The sequence below is a fragment of the Triticum urartu genome, chromosome 4A (assembly GCF_056163025.1).
Source record: "Triticum urartu cultivar PI428250 chromosome 4A, HENAU_Tu73, whole genome shotgun sequence".
Classification (NCBI taxonomy): Eukaryota; Viridiplantae; Streptophyta; class Magnoliopsida; order Poales; family Poaceae; genus Triticum; species Triticum urartu.
In genome coordinates, this window is record NC_141876.1 from 12331096 (window position 1) to 12347045 (window position 15950).

The window sequence follows — 15950 nt, forward strand, 5'->3', positions numbered from 1 at the left end:
AAGTTGGTCAGGGGAGCCACGAGGGGCCCACGAGGGTGGGGGCGCGCCTCCCTGCCTCGTGGCCTCCTCAATGCTTCCTTGACGTCTACTTCAAGTCTCCTGGATTGCGTTTGTTCCAAAAATTACTCTTCCGAAGGTTCCATTCCGTTTGGATTCCGTTTGATATTTCTTTTCTGCGAAACACTGAAATAGGCAAAAAAACAACATTTTGCACTGGGCCTTTGGTTAGTAGGTTAGTCCCCAAAATAATATAAAAATGTATAATAAAGCTCATTAAACATCCAAAACAGATAATATAATAGCATGGAACAATAAAAAATTATAGATACGTTGAAGACGTATCAATACTCCACTAGCTTTTACTCCACCAAATACTCCACTATTTTTAGGGGACCGGTTAGAGTTGCCCTAAGTACTATATTTCATATTTCTTCATGGAAAAACCTATATATCATATCTATAGAGACAATTATTACCTTAGATGTGTATGGAGGCATCCGCAAACCTAGGATGTCTGAGACTTCTTGAAATATTACCTTGGGGTGTCTTTGGCATCCCAATCTTTAGCTCTTGTATCTCCTTTATTCTTCTCATATGATAGTCTCCCCTCAATTTAAAAAACTCCAGTTACATAAAGCTTCACAACAACTTGTGAGATACATTAGTATAAATAAATTCAAAACAAATAAATTCAAAACTTTAACATTCCTTGGTGTAACAAATTAATAATTTTATAATAACATCAAATACTAAATGTCTACAAATTCCTAACATATTTATCCCCAAATAGAACATTAAAGTAGCAAACAATGCAACTATAACAACAACATGTCTGTGACGCCCCGAGACCGATGTGCCAGTTGTCTCCCAGTTATTCGCCGTCGTTGCCATGTCATTTGCTTGCGTGTTGCATCTTGTCATGTCATTATGTGCATTGCATCATCATGTTTTCAAAACTTGCATCCGTCCGGGTACCCCAGTTCCGTCCGTTGTCCGTTCTGAGCCCAGACACACTTGCACGCGCCCGCGGCACCTCCGAAATATTATTTTATAAGTGGCCGAAAAATGTTCTCGGATTGGGGTGAAAGTTGGCATGCGGTGTTGTTTTAGTGTTAGTAGGTCGCCTGCCAAGTTTCATCGCATTCGGAGTTCGTTTGATAGCCTAACTGTTAAACTATAGCGGCAGTATAGCCGGTCTAACGTCGGACGTTTTCGGTCTCCGAAAACTGTTGCCGGGCTTTCCCTGTTTTTCCTCTCTAGCCCATCTACACAACCCACCTAGGCCCAGCCTACTCCTCTTCGTGCCTGGAGCCGTCCGATCGTGATCCGAGGGTCCGAAAACGGATGAAAACCCCTAACCCTAGACCCCTGCCTATTTAAGAAGCCCCCCTTGCCATTTTTGGGTGCCCCTAGCCTTCCCCTACCCTCAGCCGCCGCACCCCCCTCGAAAACCGCACCACCAGCCAGATCCATCCACCTCCTCCTCGTTTTCCGGCGCCCTCCACCTCCACTTCGCCACTTGGCGCGCAGTCATTGGCTACGCCATCACCGCCAGCCAGCCTCCTCCACTCCCCTCGCGCCATGCGCCCCTGCCTGCCTCCCACCTCGCGCAAGGCCCGTGGAACCCAGATCAGGGCCCTGGAAGCCCATCTGCGCCCGAGACGTGCCGTCGCCTGCTCGCTCCCGCTGCACCTCCTCGATCCGATCCGGATCGGGAGGGAGCCGCCACTCGATGCTCCCGCAGGACCCGCCGGCCACCGGAGCACACCGTATCGTCGGCAACCCCTGCTCCGCGATGTCGCCCAGGTCGCGTCCCGGTCGCCCTCTCCTCCCTTCCTCCGTTTCCCTTCCTCCTTCTCTTACAGCTCTCTCTCTGGCCATGGATAGCGCCGCTGCCCGGAGCTCCTCGTCGCCGCTCAGCTTCCGACGTCGCTCGGATTCGTCGGATCCGGCAAGTTTCCGTCTAGATCCGTCCGTTCCCCAGCCTTCCCGCTGTCTTAGGCCCTCGCCGTCGCCGGAGAGCCATCCGCCGTCGTCCTGCTTCCTGTCGTGGCCAGACGCGTGAAGGAGGTCGCCTCCGCGTCGTCGGTTGCGCGTGGGCCGGCCTCCTCGCCAGTCTCCTGGGCCGCAAGCACGCACAAGGCCCAGATCTATGTCGATTGGGCCTCCTCCTCTCCAGCTGGGCTTGGCCCATGGGTGAGCTCCCCACAGCCCCCCTGTTCAGCCCAACGATGCAGCAGATTCAGCCCGGTGCATTTTTTTTCCTGGCTGTGTATTTGTCTATTTTTTCCAGCGAGTGCCAGTTTTGCAGGATGGCCCCTAAACTCCATGCATTTTATAACTCCCCAACCGTGCATCGGATTAAAACAAACTTAATATGAAACTTGCTTAGAATTTCATCTAGCTTAATAATATGCAACTTTCATCTATGTTTTAAGATGTTTAAAATGTTGTTTGTTTAAATTTGCTTAAATAACTTGCTAAAATGTTTTCTTTCATAACTAAATAACCGTAACTCCGATTTTAACAAACTTTATATGTAAATGGGGTAGAAAAATGCCTAGTTTAACTTGGTGGCATCTCTTTGCATGTTTAATAACTCTAAAATTGTGTTTAGGGCAGAACAGTACCAAATCTAAATATACGCACATGAGGAGTTTCCAGATTTGTTGTTCGTTGCTTCCGGCCTCATTTAACCTTGACTAGATAGGTAGTTTTACTTTGCTTCACCCTCTTTCCATGTTTAACAATATTTAATATTGTTGGGTACATAAACGAGATCGAACTAAATAACTTGTCGTGGTGTTTCGTCAATATGCAACTCCGTTGCATAATGAGCTCCACTTAATTTGTAGGATTGTTTGTGCACTTTGCCATGCCATGCTTCATTAAACCGGACATGCATCATACTTGATTGTGCATCATGCCATGTTCATGTCGTGGTTGTTTACTATGTTGTTTGTTTCTTTCCGGTGTACTTCTTCTCGGTAATCCGGTAACGTCGCGTTTGTGAGGACCCATTCGGCTACGTCCGTTTGTCTTCTTCATGGACTCGTTCTTCTTCCTTGCGGGATCTCAGGCAAGATGACCATACCCTCGAAATCACTTCTATCTTTGCTTGCTAGTTGCTCGCTCTTTTGCTATGCCTATGCCGCGATACCTACCACTTGCTTATCATGCCTCCCATATTGTTGAACCAAGCCTCTAACCCACCTTGTCCTAGCAAACCGTTGTTTGGCTATGTTACCGCTTTGCTTAGCCCCTCTTATAGCGTTGTTAGTTGCAGGTGAAGATTGGAGCTTGTTCCATGTTTGGAACATGGATATTTTGTTGGGATATCACAATATCTCTTATTTAATTAATGCATCTATATACTTGGTAAAGGGTGGAAGGCTCGGCCTTATGCCTGGTGTTTTGTTCCACTCTTGCCGCCCTAGTTTCCGTCATATCGGTGTTATGTTCCCGGATTTTGCTTTCCTTACGCGATTGGGTTATAATGGGAACCCCTTGACAGTTCGCCTTGAATAAAACTCCTCCAGCAATGCCCAACATTGGTTTTACCATTCGCCACCTAGCCTTTTCTTTCCCTTGGGTTCTGCAGACTCAAGGTCATCTTTATTTACCCCCCCGGGCCAGTGCTCCTCTGAGTGTTGGTCCGACCGAGTAGACTGCGGGGCCACCTCGGGGCAACTTGAGGGTTGGTTTTACTCGTAGGATGTCTCATCTGAGTGTGCCCTAAGAACGAGATATGTGCAGCTCCTATCGGGATTTGTCGGCACATTCGGGTGGTGTTGCTGGACTTGTTTTACCATTGTCGAGGATGTCTTGTAACCTGGATGCCGAGCCTGATCGGATTGTCTTGGGAGAAGGAATATTCTTCGTTGACCGTGAGAGCTTGTGATGGGCTAAGTTGGGACACCCCTGCAGGGATTTGAACTTTCGAAAGCCGTGCCCGCGGTTATGGGCAGATGGGAATTTGTTAATGTCCGGTTGTGGAAAACCTGAAGTTGATCTTAATTAAAATACATCAACCGCGTGCGTAACCGTGATGGTCTCTTCTCGGCGGAGTCCGGGAAGTGAACACGGTGTTGGAGTTATGCTTGACGTAGGTTGCTCTAGGATCACTTCTTGATCATAGATTCTCGACCGTGCTTTTGCCTTCTCTTCTCGCTCTCTTTTGCGAATAGGCTAGCCACCATATATGTTAGTCGCTTGCTGCAACTCCACCTCGTACCTTTACCTTACCCATAAGCTTAAATAGTCTTGATCACGAGGGTGTGAGATTGCGAGTCCCCGTGACTCACAGATACTTCCAAAATCAGCTTGCAGGTGCCGTTGAACCATGCAGATGACGCAACCAAGCTCAAGGAGGAGCTCGATGAAGATCTTGTCCTTTGTGTTGTTTCATTTCAGTCGATCAGTAGTGGAGCCCAGTCGGGACGATCGGGGATCTGTGTAGCATTGGGGTAGTCTTCTTTTATTTTGGTTCCGTAGTCGGACTTTGTTTGTATCTGGATGATGTAATGCTTTATTCATGTATTGTGTGAAGTGGCGATTGTAAGCCAACTATGTATCTCTTTCCCTTATGTATTACATGGGTTGTGTGAAGATTACCTCACTTGCGACATTGCTTTCAATGCGGTTATGCCTCTAAGTCGTGCTTCGACACGTGGGAGATATAGCCGCATCGAGGGCGTTACAATGTCTAAACAATACAATTTATATAGGTGGAATCTCTTAACATGCTTCTGTAAATCTATAAATTCTAAAAAATACCACGTAACAGAGAACTTATAATTTCTTACAGTGTCAACAATTTAGCCTTTTATCATGTTTTAAATATCCAGGGATATTCAGGACATCACAAGAAACTTTCCGTTTTAAACAACAAGTCATGAACTTGCAAACTAAGCATGGTAAAGGCTAAACCTAGCACTTTAATGAAATCAAATATACAAAACATCATCACTACAATAGCATTAATCATGTAAACACACAAAAAGCAAGAAGATGAATATTTGGGTGTCTCCAAACAAGCGCTTTTTAATGCATTTTAGTTAGGCATGAAGGATTGCTTCTTGTTTTATCATCATCACTTTCTGAAAGTTCCCTCGGTGAGAAACTTACCCTTTTCTCTTACAATGCTATCCTAATCATAACACTTCAAGGTATGAAATCAAGATTTTTTTGTTATAAATAGGAGCTTCCCTTTTTAGTCGACTAATAATAGGATGCTCACTAATCATTTTTAGTTCAACTTCTCCTTAGAAGATGATGAATTAGATTGGTGTACCTTAGGAACATAAATAAACACCAAACTTTTATCTATAGTGTAACTCCTATTAACTTTTATTGAAGCAATAGTTGTCCGCAAAGTGTCTACCACTTCTTCTAACTTATCTATTCTTGAGGGTTGATGATCTATTTTTTGTAGCTTGAAATCTTGTTCTAAAATTTTCATTTTCTTAAGAGCTCACCTACTATGGATCCAAGTGACAATTAATATTTGATCGGAGGGAGTAACACCATTATGTAAATTGTCATACTATTCTCTATGATATCCAATCTCCTCACGAGGTGTTCAAGAGTGACTTTAGATTCATCGGTTGTTTTTTGGTGGTGATCCTAATACACTTTCTATAGCATTAAAGGCATCAAGAGTATTGCTACTCAAAAAGCTACCTCCCGTTATAATATCAAGCAGGAATCTATTCCATAAAGTTGCACCAATGTAAAAATTCCTAATGAGCACCATAGTAGATAGTTCCTGAATTGTATACCAAGCGTTTTTTAAACTTTCACCACCCCTTTGTTTAAAGTGAAGGACTTCTAACTTAGGAGAAGTAGCCGAAATTGAAGAACTAGACATGATAACAAGCTAAAACAAAAAATACCACTTCCTGCATTTTTTTGTGTTTTTATGTTATTATTGAAAAAAGCAGAAAAGCAAAATAATAAGTAACAAAAAGCAACCAATCAAAACAAAAAAAACAAGGCAATAAAGTAAAGGAGTGTAGGACTGGGATTGTGGCTATTTCTCACCCCTTTCCTCCATACAATCACATTGTCGGGAGGGGAAAAGGCGAGGGATCCCCGCGTGGCCCGTTCATCTGCTGCAACTCTCTAAGAAGCATGCCTCGTTCCCTGTCTTGTATGGTCGTCGGGGTGGCGGAGTAGAAGATCCCAATCAAGCTTTGTACACATCTCTGGCGACTGTTTGGGAGTGCCCAAGGCGCGAAGAACAACGCTTGGCTACCGGCCATCTCCATCACTTTTGTTGAATCCGTTAACCGAATGGCAACCCTTTCTTCTTTGCCCCGGGCATAAGAACCAAAAGGAAGACAATGCATCCTCTCCATGGACTCTACGACGAGGTGTCATGGAGGCTTCACCGTCTCAGGTAGTGCCATCCCCGACGACGACGAGTTTGCGTCCGGATGAAAGATGCGAAGGACCGGATTGTTGTAGCATCTCTGTAAAAGTGAGGTTTCAGTTTACAATTTTTCTCTCCGTTCCATAATGTAAGACGTTCTTTTGACACTACACCAGTGTCAAAAAACAGCTTACATTATGAGACCGGGGGAGTAGGTATAGTTATCGGTCCTGAATCAACTAAAAAAAGTTATCGATCCCGAAGTAAGTTGCTGATTCCACCACTTATTATTAGGCCTTCGGTAGTCATCCAGTCCCGGAAGCACGCAGAGCAATATACTTGGGCGACTCCTAGAAAATGGACTGCGTGCCGCTTCGCTCCTGCGCAGAGCGGAGAGCTACTCCTACCGAACAGCGCCTCAATGCAGCCTTGTGCAAAAAATTATCAGTGTCACATATCAAGAAAGAAAACCGCATTTCACTCCAAGTGTGCACTAGCCCGAAAATATCTGCCGACGTGCCGCGTGATTGGTCCATACCAGGCCCGCCGCGTCACGACCCGATCGGGGCGGGGTTGGTGGCGGCGCGAGAATCGAAAACCCTAGACGCTCCCCGTCCGAAAATATCTCCCCGCGAGCGAGTCAGGGGCGACCCAATCGTGCGTGGGCTGGCCCAGAAAGCCAGAACACTCCTCGAGCCCATCGCGCGAAAATATCTCGCCCCCCGATCCTTATCCCGCGGCGCGCCCGCGCGCCGTCCGATCCGATCACGACGGCCCGCGCGGCGCCGCGCGCGCTATAAAAGGCGCGGGTAGGGCAACCTTGACTCCTCGTGCTTTCTCAGGGGTTGGCTTCTCCTCCCCACTCAGTCCTCGGTTCCCGGCCCGGTTCGGTTCGTTAGGGTTTAGTAGTGGGGAAGAGGAGGAAGAATGGCGGACGTCGAGTACCGCTGCTTCGTCGGCGGCCTCGCCTGGGCCACCGACGACCAGTCCCTCCAGAACGCCTTCTCCAAGTACGGCGACGTCATCGACTCCAAGGTACCGTCCCCCTCCCCCGATCCGCCCGATAGATCTGTAGATTCGAGATGGATCTGTGGTTTTTTGCTTCTGGATCTGACGGGTTTGGTGTGTTTTTGGCGGTGCAGATCATCACTGACAGGGAGACGGGCCGTTCCCGCGGGTTCGGGTTCGTCACCTTCGCGTCGGACGAGGCGATGCGCCAGGCGATCGAGGCCATGAACGGCCAGGACCTGGACGGCCGCAACATCACCGTCAACGAGGCCCAGTCCCGCCGCTCCGGCGGAGGCGGCGGCGGCTTCAGCGGCGGAGGCGGTGGCGGCTACGGCGGCCAGCGCCGCGAGGGCGGCGGCGGCGGCTACGGCGGCGGCGGCGGCGGCTACGGAGGTGGCCGCAGCGGCGGCGGCGGTGGCTACGGCAGCCGTGAGGGCGGCGGCGGTTACGGCGGAGGCGGCGGCGGCGGCGGCTACGGCGGCAGCCGCGGCGGCTCCGGCGGCGGCAACTGGAGGGAGTGAATGGTGGGGCCCCTCGCTGGGCAGTTATCCTAGTTACCCGATCCGTTTTTACCTGTCTACCAAAATGTTATCGCTCGCTCGCTCCCAAGTATCCTAGATCTCGCTCCATCGCGTAGGTTCCGAGATGTTCTGGCTACCGTTAGATGTGACGCTGCTACCGTTCCGTGTTACTGTTCCGTCCCCGCTCTGTTCGCTATGCTTCTAAGATTGAAATGAAAACCTGAGCAAAGTTTGTTCGCATGTGATGCTTCTCTCGGAAGTTTGTTCGTTCTCTGTTTGTGCCGTGAACGCTTGGCCTTGCCACTGGGTGATATTTTGCCGCACCCACTAGGTGATACGTATTTTGGTGCAGATTTTGTAGCCCCTGAATTCGATTGGCTCGACTGGGACGTGATGTTCCCCAGTATTGTTTACATTCTCTTCGTTCATGTCTTACGAATTAGTTGTTGGATGTGTCCAGACAAATATAACAAATTTCGGCAGGAGGAAATTTGCCTGTGCCATCTTCCATTCAGAGCCTGCAAAAGAACACACAGATCTGCATACACGTCAGCAAAATGTAAGATTTCTTACAGCACAGGGTTTAATTGATATGTAGTGGGATTGAGCCCTGCTAATCTAGCCTTTGTGTAGAAGAATGAAGCTCCAAGGGAACCAACACAATGTACTAATCCGTGATTTCTAATTGAAGTACTCAATGTAAGGATTTTCTGATTCTTCACTCATATGGCAACCCTGTTAGTCATCAGTGATCAACATCAGATTCGTCAGATCAACTGTTTGGACCAGGAGCATGCTCCAATAGAAGTGTTTGAATACATTGACCTCAAATTTTATTGGGTGCTCAATATCTGAAAATGGACAACTACGACTGTTCCGGTACGTCGAGAGCTCAATGTTTACTCATGGGAAGATTCAATCTAAGTACCATCTGTGGCATTTTCTAAGTACTGCGAGACGATGCAGGCATAATTGAGGGTAGTCGTTCCCCACTCGAGACTGGAATCCACTTGTATACTCTTACTAACACCCACCGTGGCATTTTAATTAGGCTATAGCTCATTGCCAAACATCCTTGTCCTACCATGGTATTTCAACACTTCAATGCCCACATTCACTCAAGATGGGAATGGGTCGGGTCGGCCCGCTAGGTCACTGACCCGGCCCGAAATCTCGGGGCCAATGGGCCAGGTGGGTTGGCCTTGAAACATAAAACGGGTTAGCGGAGCCGGCACCGCGTGACCCGATGGACCAGACGGGTCGACCCAGCCGTCTGATTGCGCTGCCCTAGTCCATCTCTGCCGCCGCACCCCACGATCTCTGCAGGCCGCTCCCGACGATTTCTGCCGCCCTCGGCCTCCCCCGACCTTCTCTACCGGCCGCCCCCGACCTTCTTTGTCGATTTGCCGTCGCCGCCGGCTGCCCTTGAACATCTCTGCTGGCCCTGCTGCCACCGGCATTCCTCCCGCCTCTCGTTCGTCCTTTTGGTCGCCGTCGAGCTCGCTGACCTGCGGTCCTGTCCACCGTCTACCTCGCCATTCCGGTCGCCGTCCTCAACGTCATCATCTCGCAGGTGAGACTCTTGCCGGCTTCCTCCCTGTCCCAGCGCAGCTGCAATGCAAGCATCGGTCTTGTTTTGGTTATTCGTCAGTGTTGTCTGCAATGCAAGCACCAGTCTTGTAATTGATTCTGCTACTTTCAGTCAGTGTACTCTGTAGCCATGGGATCTGTTACTTGCAGTGTTGGTTCTGTAGTAGTTCTACAGTGTTGGTCCCTGTCATAGTGTCATTCAGTCAGTGTACATGAACAATTACATGAAGAACTAGATCATATTTGATTGGAAATGTTTTATAGTGGATCATTTTGCCGAGGGCAAGCAACAGATTTGGGGATCATGGTAGTACCTTTGTTTATTTTGCTTGTCAAAGTAGAACAAAAACCATGCCTGGACTGGATTGGTTTGTGATAGTACTATTTATCAAATTTGGAACATGTTACGACTTCTGATAACTAATTCATAGCAGTTTGTTTGTGTAGTTGTGATCAATAAATGCGCAGAATTTTCTCGCCGATGAGGCGGTTTAGTAGTGTATGGCTCCATCGATGTATGTTCGTGCGTGTGTTCAGATATTATCAGTGCTTTGTAAATTTCTTCCCCCGAATCCTATTAAGTGTTTGGATTCTCAAACCAAATTCTATTAAGTTCATATACAAAATTTTTTGGTTGTCCTGCACTAGTACAAGTAAATGAAATTTGTGTATTACATCTGCTGTTGATTTTGAAAGTTAATGCTCTCTAATGTTCCTATATTTCCCTCTGATCAGAAAAATGGAAGAGGAACAAGGGGACCATGAGGCATACCAAAGTGGTGGTTCATCGTTGATATCTGGTGCGACAATGAGAGGGCTCAACCACCCCGAGGGGTGTCTCCTTCTTCGATAAACATTTGTAGAGCTTATCATGGTGAGTATTGTTAATCTTTCTTTTTCTAGGGATGCAAATTAATGGTTACTAAAATAAAAAATACTCGTAATTGTAATGTTAACACTTGCGTCCTTTGCTCAGCAGGACGTTCACAAGACACTCGTATGGTTGATTTTGAAGAAGATGAGGTTGATGAAGAAGATGTTGACTATGAAGAAGAAGAGGAAGGAGAAGAAAATGAGGATGATGAAGAAGAAGATGATGAAGAAGAAGAAGAACAAGAGGGAGATAATGTGGATGAAGAGGGAGAGGTTGAGATCATTGACATGGGAAAATTTTCTGAACCGGGAAGAAAGTTTTTGTCTAAAGTGTGGAAAGAATATGAGCCAATCCGTGTTGATGACATAGTTGTAGCTGTTGAGTGCAAACACTGTGCAAGGAATATTTGTGCTGAGCGTAAACATGGAACAAGTTCATTGCGCAAACATTTGAAGAGATGCAGGGAAAGGAAGAAGGTTCTTAGAGTTTCTGGACAACTGAGTGCTTCTATCATGAGTCCTGATGGAGTTGCAATGGGGCTTTGGACCTTTAATCAGGCATTAGCACGCCGTGAGCTGATGAGGATGATAGTGTTGCATGAATTGGCATTCTCATTGGTGGAGTACGATGGATTTAGAAGATTTGTCTCTAGTCTAAATCCCAGCTTCAAGATGATATGTAGAAAAACAGTGAAGGAGGACTGCATGAAAGCATTCAAGGAAGAGAAGAGAATTCTGCAAAGGATGTTCCAAAACTCCAAATCCAAGATTTCTTTGACCACAGACCTATGGACATCAAATCAGACAGTGGGGTACATTTGCATCACAGCTCACTTCATTGATGAGGAGTGGAAGCAGCAGAAGAGGATAGTTAAATTTGCCGCTATGGAGACGCCGCACACAGGAGCTGCAATGTTCAACATCATGGTGAATTTCATAAGAGAGTGGAACATTGAAGATAATCTCTATGCTGTGACGCTAGACAATGCATCGAATAATGGTGCAATGGTGAAGCTATTGAAGGCACATCTCCTGCTTAAGAAGATGTTACCTGGTGGTGGCAAGTTGTTTCACCAACGTTGTGCCGCCCATGTCATAAATCTGATATGTCAAGCAGGATTGAACTTCCTTGGTACAGTGATCAACATGATACGTGAAACTGTGAAATACATTCAAAGCTCACCAAGTCGAAAGGAAAAACTTCAAGAAATCGTTGAGCAACATGGTGTATCATGTGGGAGAACTCCAAGTCTTGATGTTCCAACTCGCTGGAACTCAACCTACATGATGATTGATATAGCAAAAGAGTATCGCAGAGTGTTTGACTCTTTGGCCATTCAAGATAAACAATATACCTTCAAGCCATCTTTTGAGGATTGGGAAAATGCCGAAAATGTTTGCAGGCTACTAAAGGTATTTTATGAAGCCACTAATGTGATATCCAGCACAAAATATCCAACTGCTAACTTGTATTTCCATGAAATGTGGAAAGTGAAGCTAACCTTAGAGCAACAACATTATGAAGAGGATTCTGAGATGGGCACAACGGTCAAATATATGAAGAGAAAATTTAGAAGATACTGGAAGATGACATGGTTGAGCCTTTGTATTCCAGTGATTTTGGACCCACAATTCAAGTTAAAATATATTGAGTTCCGATTTGGCCTAGAGTTTGGGAACGAAGCTGCAGCAATGATTGCTAAACTAAAAATGTGTTCCAAGGGTTGTTCAATGAATACCTCCAATTGAATGACAATGGATCAGATCCCATGTCACAAGGAGGTGATGATGACATGGTTGTAAGTGGTGAAGATCCTATGGCTGATTGGGACCAACATGTCACCCTGACTGCTCGATCAACAAATTTGGATTCCACCGAACTTGATTCGTACTTGTCAAAGGTACCCATCCGTCGAAGTGATCAATTCAATATCCTTGCATGGTGGCAGATGAACTCAGGTGAATACCCAACGCTGAGTCGCATGGCAGCAGATATCTTGGCGGCTCCTGCCTCTGTGGTGGCATCCGAGTCCGCCTTCAGCACAGGGAAAAGAGTCCTATCAGATTTTCGAAGTCGAATGACTGCAACGACACTTGAAGCTCTTGTTTGCTTACAAGATTGGATAAGGGCCAACGGTAAAGCCATACGGCACAAGTTTCTTCTTTGTTTCTTGTTAATGCTTCAAGTTTACAAGTTTCTTCTTCTTTTTCTGCAGCTAATAATCAACGTAGCTTGGCTTCAGTTCATGACATTATAATGGACTTACAAGGTATGAGAAACCTTCTGATGTATATAGTGCCATGTATATGAAAGTACACTTAAAGTATGAAGTCTGCTTTTTAATGAGGGATTTCATATCTACAGTTTGTTCCAGGGAACTATTTGCAAGATGCAGCCCAAACATGTAGAGTGAATATATAGGGTGCTTTACACACAGAACTAGTGCTTTTTGTTTTTGGTTTCCCCAAGTTATACTTGATCTCTAATATATATTTCTTTTCTCTCTCAGATATGAATGTGTAGTTCAGATTCATTTTTTTCATCGCCAAACTATATTAAAAATATGCATTGCTAACTAAAGTAACTTGATTAGAATATGTTGCGGAGTGGATGACGAGTAGCGTATAATGGATATTTAGAAGTGTATTTTCTTGCAAACCTGATCATGAATTGGTTTTCTGGAACACGCCTTTGCTACAAAGAATATTCCTCTGCTCATAAATATATTATTTAGTTTTTTGAGGGATAAATATACTATTTAGTTGATGTGCACAGAATCACTCTTGTAACATTTCTTTGTAAATACAGATATCGAGGACTGATGCTTGTAGGAGCAATTGATGTTGAACCTGAAGCAGATGGTGAAGCAAAGATATGTCAGCTTTCTCTATAACCTACTGGATGTGAAAAGTTTAGCATGTTGAACCTGTAATATTTTGATCTTGTCTGAGTCTGTTGGATTGAGGTCATTAGCTTGACGTTCTTTGAAACTTGTAATCTATTGATCTTGTTCGAATCTGTTGGATTGAGGTCTTTTGCTTGATGCTCTTGAAACATGTAATCTCATGATCTCGCCATTTTACTAAATGTGAAAAGGTTAGACCTTTCATTTTACTGTATTGTGTACAAGTTTGCTGACATATCTAATCTTTTGGAGACTTATTAGTAATTTGGCGAGGCCACAATTGTTGGACTGTGCAAACATTTGGTTCAAAAAACCTGTAATCCTCTGGGCTGTGTAAGTATTTGCTAAATTCTGGGTCGGCCTCATGTACCCAATGGGTCAATGGGGCCACAAAATTCTGATGAAATGGGTCGGCCCGTGGCCTCACATATTGACCTTGGGGCCACGGGGCCGGGGCCGGGACCAGGGCCGGGTCGGCCCATTCCCATCTTGAACATTCACATATTCGTAAAATATAAACAATCTGGAAACGCCGAAGGTCATAAAACATCACTCTCCTGGTGCCCCAGAAGTAGTACCTCTTCCTTCAAGAGATTATGGAGTTCAGCACGGCGATCATCAAGCCTGCAAATATCCGAATTATCAACCACCCAAACTAGTCCACCATTCTGCTCAAAGTAATTCCTCCAATAAGACCCCCCAACATCCCATATGTTCAAGGAGTATCGCTCAAAGTACCAAACATAAATCGATAGTTTTACCTGCAAACATCCCATATGTTCAAGGAGCATCTCTCAAAGTACCAAACATAAATCGTTAGTTTTACCCGCAGTAATTTGATATTCTTGGCCCGTCATGACATTTTGCAGGACCTCCCCCAACCTTTTGGTAATCAACTCGCAATTTTGGCCTGAGCAAAAAATAGGCGCCGCTATGAGGGATCGAACTGCCGACATGCGTCCAACACCAAAGGCTACGTTCCACAGAGCGACCTCATAGTTGCGTGTATAAGGGAGGATCTGTTAACCTATTAAATAGTCCCACCTTACTTCCTTGCACTTCACCCCACCAATTTATATACGATCTGGCTCACAAGGAATGAGCCCTTGTACCCAGCTGCTGCTAGGGTTCCTCCTACCTCCCGCAGGTGCCAGTCTGCCTGGCCATGGAGGCGTGGTGGATCCCAGCCCTTACCGGTGGGAGGGCTTCATTTCTATATGCTTTTTTGAGTTTTCTTAGGGCTTCTGTCCTGCTCAGAGAGATGAGGCAGCGACAACTCTGTGAATATGGAACAAGGTTCTCCCCACCTAGCCCCTGTCCCGGTGGTGCTTCTAGTGTCACTGGAGGATATGTGGAGGTTTATCTCCGGCGGATCTCACGGGATTCTGTCGGTGTTTGTTTTTGATGGATCCACGTGGATCCGACCTTTGTTCGTGTGTCTACAGGTTGGATCCTTTTCATCTAAGCTTCTCTTCAATGATGGTAGTTGCTCTTCTGGTGCGCTGGTCCTGTAAGACATTAGCACAACGACTTTCCGACTGTCTACTACAACAATTTTGCTTGGCTCTAGGGAAGGAGGGGCGATGATTGCAGCGCGCCTTTGGCTTGTCTCAGTGCTTGTAGTTGTCGCTAGGTGGTCTACGGATTTAGATGTAATTATTATTATTTTTGGTATTTGTTGTACTATTGTAACGCCCTCGATGCGGCTATAGCTCCCACGTGTCGAGGCACGACTTAGAGGCATAACCGCATTGAAAGCAATGTCGCAAGTTAGGCAATCATCACAACATCCCATGTAATATAGATAATAAAAGGGGAAGGTACATAGTTGGCTTACACTCGCCACGTCAATCAAAGTACATAAATAGCATTACAACAATCAAACACTCATGGCCCGACTACGGCGCCAAAATGAAAGATAAACCCAACATGCGACACGGTCCCGATCACCCCAACTGGGCACCACTACTGATCATCAGGGAAAGACACGTAGTATCGGCGCGAGTCCTCGTCAAACTCCCACTTGAGCTCAAGCGCGTCATCTGGAACAGAATCATCGGGTCCTGCATCTGGTTTGGAAGTAATCTGTGAGCCACAGGGACTCAGCAATCTCGCACCCTCGCGATCAAGACTATTTAAGCTCGTAGGAAAGGCAAGGTAAAAATGTGGAGCTGCAGCAAGCGACTAGCATATATGGTGGCTAACCTATTCGCAAAAGAGAGCGAGAAGAGAAGGCAAAGCGCGAGCGAGAAACTAGAGAACAACCTGCGCAAGCATTACTCCAACACCGTGTTCACTTCCCGGACTCCGCCGAGAAGAGACCATCACGGCAACTCACACAGTTGATTCATTTTAATTAAGTTAAGGTTCAAGTTATCTACAACCGGACATTAACAAATTCCCATCTGCCCATAACCGCGGGCACGGCTTTCCAAAGTTCAAATCCCTGCAGGGGAGTCCCAACTTAGCCCATGACAAGCTCTCACGGTCAATGAAGGAATAGACCTTCTCCCTAGACATTCCGATCAGGCTCGGTATCCCGGTTCTACAAGACACTTCGACAAGTTAAAACAAATCCAACAACACCGTCCGAATGTGCCGACAAATCCCGATAGGAGCTGCACATATCTCATTCTCAGGGCACAATCGGATAAGCAATCCGTACAACTAAAACCAGCC

At 46.1% G+C, this 15950-nt stretch overlaps 2 protein-coding genes across 2 annotated transcripts; both read left to right on the plus strand.

Annotated features, from left to right (window-relative positions):
* The first annotated feature begins 7184 nt into the window (after positions 1-7184).
* On the plus strand, positions 7185-8142 carry GRP7 (cold, circadian rhythm, and rna binding 2). Its single transcript, XM_048713175.2, has 2 exons — positions 7185-7408; positions 7516-8142. The coding sequence occupies exons 1-2, from the start codon at positions 7301-7303 to the stop codon at positions 7900-7902; spliced, it is 495 nt and encodes a 164-aa protein (XP_048569132.1). The 5' UTR covers positions 7185-7300; the 3' UTR covers positions 7903-8142.
* A 146-nt stretch (positions 8143-8288) lies between these two features.
* LOC147974421 (zinc finger BED domain-containing protein RICESLEEPER 2-like) lies at positions 8289-12114 on the plus strand. The gene is made up of 2 exons (XM_087520039.1): positions 8289-10366; positions 10469-12114. The coding sequence occupies exon 2, from the start codon at positions 10492-10494 to the stop codon at positions 12112-12114; it is 1623 nt and encodes a 540-aa protein (XP_087376165.1). The 5' UTR covers positions 8289-10366; positions 10469-10491.
* The last annotated feature ends 3836 nt before the right edge of the window (positions 12115-15950 follow it).